A 3,871-nucleotide genomic window follows, 5' to 3' on the forward strand; every position below is an offset into this window, starting at 1 on the left:
CTCCAAAGGGCATCCCCAAGAACAAACAGATATCCGCATGAAAAAAAGCAAAGTAGCATCCATTGAGTCACCAACTCTGCTAATCTCATCCCAGAAGTGTTGGTTTTGGATACTTTCCAGAGCAAAAGAACAACAACCAACGTGCCCTTCTTGTTCTTTTTTCTCTTTTTTTTTTTAAACAAGGGTTGAAGACGGCGAGGTATATTCTCAAGCACTGTTTTCAAGACCCTTTGATTTGGTTGGAAAAACAAAAAGGAGGAGAAAAAGAACAACAAGAACTACAAAAAGAAGAAGATAAGTACCCATTTCAATAGCAGCAAAAAAAATACTATGACTGTCTGGTTGCTTTTTAGGGTGTCCTGTGTTATGTATGTGAGATTCATACATGAAGTGGCATGGATAATCCAAAAGGTCTTTTACTGTGAAATAGATCCACGCTGATTCTAGTAATAGCTTTTGTAGTGTGGAGCCATTTTGTCCATCTCTGCATTGGTCATTAAGGATTTCCACAAGGCACTTTTACGCTGTGTGTGGGAATGTGTGTGTGCATGTGTGGCTGCAGAGAGGGAGATGAAGACAGAAAGCGAGAGATATATGTGGCTGAATGGTGTGTGTGTGTGTGTGTGTGTGTGTGTGTGTGTGTGTGTGTGTGTGTGTGTGTGTGTGTGTGTGGCCAGAGGGGGAGAAAGAACCAGAGAAAGGCAGATGTGTTTGGCTGTCTGTCCGCCTGTGTGTGTGTCTGACTTCCTCGTGTATGTGTGTGTAATCAATGCACTAAATCAAACACAACAATCCCTACATTTTGCTCAACGCAGTCTGCTCCTCGAGCACCTGCAGGTAATCAGGCGTTCCTTGGAGCTTGGCTTTCAGCTCGTAATACTCACTTTTTCTCTGCTCCACAACAATCTTACTGTGGTTCCCGCCTATCAGCGACGACTTCTTCATCTTTTTATCCAGCGTTTTCTCTGGGTAGCGGATTTCATACCCGCCCATCCCTATACTGTTGAAATCTCTTTTGCTGTCCAGGAAGTTCTGGATGAACATGCTGGGCTCTCTGTGGGGGAGGAACTCCTCAAGTTCGTCAATGGTACTGAGGCGTTTGTTGCGCTCCAGGGTGGAAAGCGAGTCTTTATCCTTATCGGCGCTGTTCCGGAGGATGATCTTCTGGCGCTGCGAGTCTGCAAACTTGAACCCAGCGTCTATGTCTGAGGAGCGTCCGATCCCACAGGTGTGGCTCTTGCCAATGTGCTCGATGGTCTGGGGGATGAACGTCTCGCCTCCCAAGTCATCTCCCGGGATGGAGCCTTTTTTGCCAGATTTGTGACCGTGTCTGCGGAGCTGCAACGACATTGAGCCGCACTCTGGATTCCCAAGGCCCTCCTGCCGGCCCACTGGTTTTTTATTCCGCCTCAGGACAAAAACTAGAAGGCAGAAGGCCACGAAAACAGTAAGGATAAGCACTACAAGGATGCTGAGGATCATGATGGAGAGAGGCACAGGCCCTCCCGGCGGTGCTTTGCCAACTCCGGCAGGTGACACTGAGGTCAAAACAGGGGTGGCGGCAGTTAGAATAAACGGCGGCCTCGCAACAAGTTTAGGACACAGGATCTCATTTTTCAAGAGGCGCAGCTCAATGTTGGAGAACTGCACAGGGGAGGAACATTTCACCTCTTTGGCAGCCACTCCATCACTTAGCTTCTCTAGCCAGAGTTTGAGAGCGACAAGATCGCAGGAACACTCCCACGGGTTCCCCTCAAGGTCTATCTGGGTCAATGATTGCAGCTGGTCCAAGACACCACTCACTGGTAGGGTCATGAAGTGGTTGTTTTTCAGATTAAGTCTGGCTAAAGAGACACCAGCAAACACATAGGCTGGGAGACTCCGCAGAACATTGTTGTTGAGATACAGGAGTTGTAGGTTTGGCATGGAGTCAAATGTACCCGCTAATATTTCTTTTATGGCATTGTATTCCAAATATAGGTACTGTAAGTTTGAGAGGCCCAAAAACATCTCTGGGTGTAACTGTTCAAGCTGGTTTCCATTCAAATACAGTCTCCTCAGATTAGTCAGGTTAGAAAAGACACCTTTCTGGACTGTGACAATTTGATTGCTGCCAAGATGTAGTAAATCTAAGCCCTCAAACCCTTGGAAATCAGCTGGGCTTATGTCACGGATGTAATTTCCACTCAGGTGAAGCTTCTTGGCATTTGAGGGTTTGGGGATGAGATCACCTAAATATTTAATATTCCTCTCCTGACAGCTGACGCTGATGCCAAAGTCAGAGGGGTGGGCTTTACAGCTGCAGGGCTGCGGGCACATCAATGGAGGGGTTCGTGTCTGAAAGGAAACAATCTGGCTATTTCTTCCAAAAGGGGGTAAACCGGCCACAATACCATTACCGTAAATCTTAGATGAGTCAGTGGTTTTTGGCGATTTTGTGGCTATGGGAGCCACAGTGGTTGGGGACATTTTGGAGGGTGACTGCCCATTATCAGGCGGTGCGGGAGGCATCCTTACATCAAAGTCACTCCCTGTTCCCATGGGACAAAGCTCCTGTTTGTTGGTTTCTTTCAGGAGCCTTCCGTACAAGTCACTTGGTGTTTCGCATATGGCCTCGCCAATAAAAATATTATAGGGCATGTTTTCAAGCCATGCCTTGAGAGGTGCTAAATCACAGGTACAGTTCCAGGGGTTGTCATCCAGCTGCAGCTCTACAATGCGCCCAATGTGCTCCAGAACCCCCAAATAAGGGAGCTTCTGGATCCTGTTACCCCTTATATCCAGGTGTGTCATCGAGGCAAAGCGAAAGATGTTGTCAGGGAGTGCCTGTATGAGATTATCATTCAGAATGAGCACTTTTAGTTTGTGCAGTTTGTTAAATGCTCCCTTTTCAATGTATTTTATCAAGTTGTAGTCAGCCTGAAGGTATTCCAAGTTTTCTATCCCTTGGAAAGTGTCTGCTCGCAGCACCTTTAACTCGTTATTGTTCAGATGCAGCTGTTTCAACGCGCTCATTCCCATGAATGCTCCACCCTCAATGTTCTGCAGTTTATTGTTCCCCAGCTGCAGTGACACAGCGTGGGTGAAGTTGAGGAACGAGTTTGGATAGAGTATGATTAAGAAATTGTTCTGGAAGTTGAGGTGGTAAAGGGATGAGGCTGGGGGTATGAGCTGCGTGGGCCGATAGACGGTTATCTTCTCGCAGTTGACGTACAGCACGTTTTCCACTGACATACAGGAGCAAGCACTGCAGGTCTCGGCCATCAAGTCCGAGGCGGACGGGTCTGCCATCTGGGGTCCATCCGACATGGAGGGGGAGGAGAGGGAGGAGGAGAGGGAGCCAGAGATGGAGGAATAAAAGGCTGCCAGCAGGAGTACAAGCCGCATCTCGCCGGTTAGAAATCCTCCCCCAGAAAACCATTTAGTAACCTTTGGAGAGAGAAAAAAAGACAGGTGCATGCACAAACATTCACACGTATGTGCAAACAAACCCAGACACACATGACACACACACACACACACACACACACACACACACACACACACACACACACACACACACACACACACACACACACACACACACACAAACAAACACACAGAAAGCAAATCATCAAAATGCATATTTGATAAGGATTATAACTACATTGCAATATTTAAACATTGTTTTACCTTTTTAAAATGAAAAAACGCGAATCAGGATTGGCATTATTACCATTTGATGTAAATATAACAATACGGAAATTTCTCATTTCTAATTATTTCACTTTTATTTACTGGAATCATTGCAGTGAGAAGCTTAGGCTTTGACACAGCGTTTCACCGTCATCATTGGACACAAATGTTTGATGCAGATTATTCAAACAATACT

At 46.4% G+C, this 3,871-nt stretch overlaps 1 protein-coding gene across 1 annotated transcript in view; it reads right to left on the reverse strand.

The window, feature by feature from the left end:
* Positions 1 to 614: 614 nt before the first annotated feature.
* The window catches only part of slitrk4 (SLIT and NTRK-like family, member 4), a 3,818-nt gene continuing 561 nt past the window's right edge, over positions 615 to 3,871 (reverse strand). Inside the window, exon 2 of the mRNA XM_083915811.1 lies at positions 615 to 3,429. Coding sequence (XP_083771937.1) covers positions 796 to 3,387 — 2,592 coding nt within the window. The 5' untranslated portion in view covers positions 3,388 to 3,429 and the 3' untranslated portion in view covers positions 615 to 795. The remainder of the gene's footprint in view (positions 3,430 to 3,871) is intronic.

This window comes from Echiichthys vipera (genome assembly GCF_963691815.1).
Source record: "Echiichthys vipera genome assembly, chromosome: 6".
Taxonomy (NCBI): domain Eukaryota; kingdom Metazoa; phylum Chordata; class Actinopteri; order Perciformes; family Trachinidae; genus Echiichthys; species Echiichthys vipera.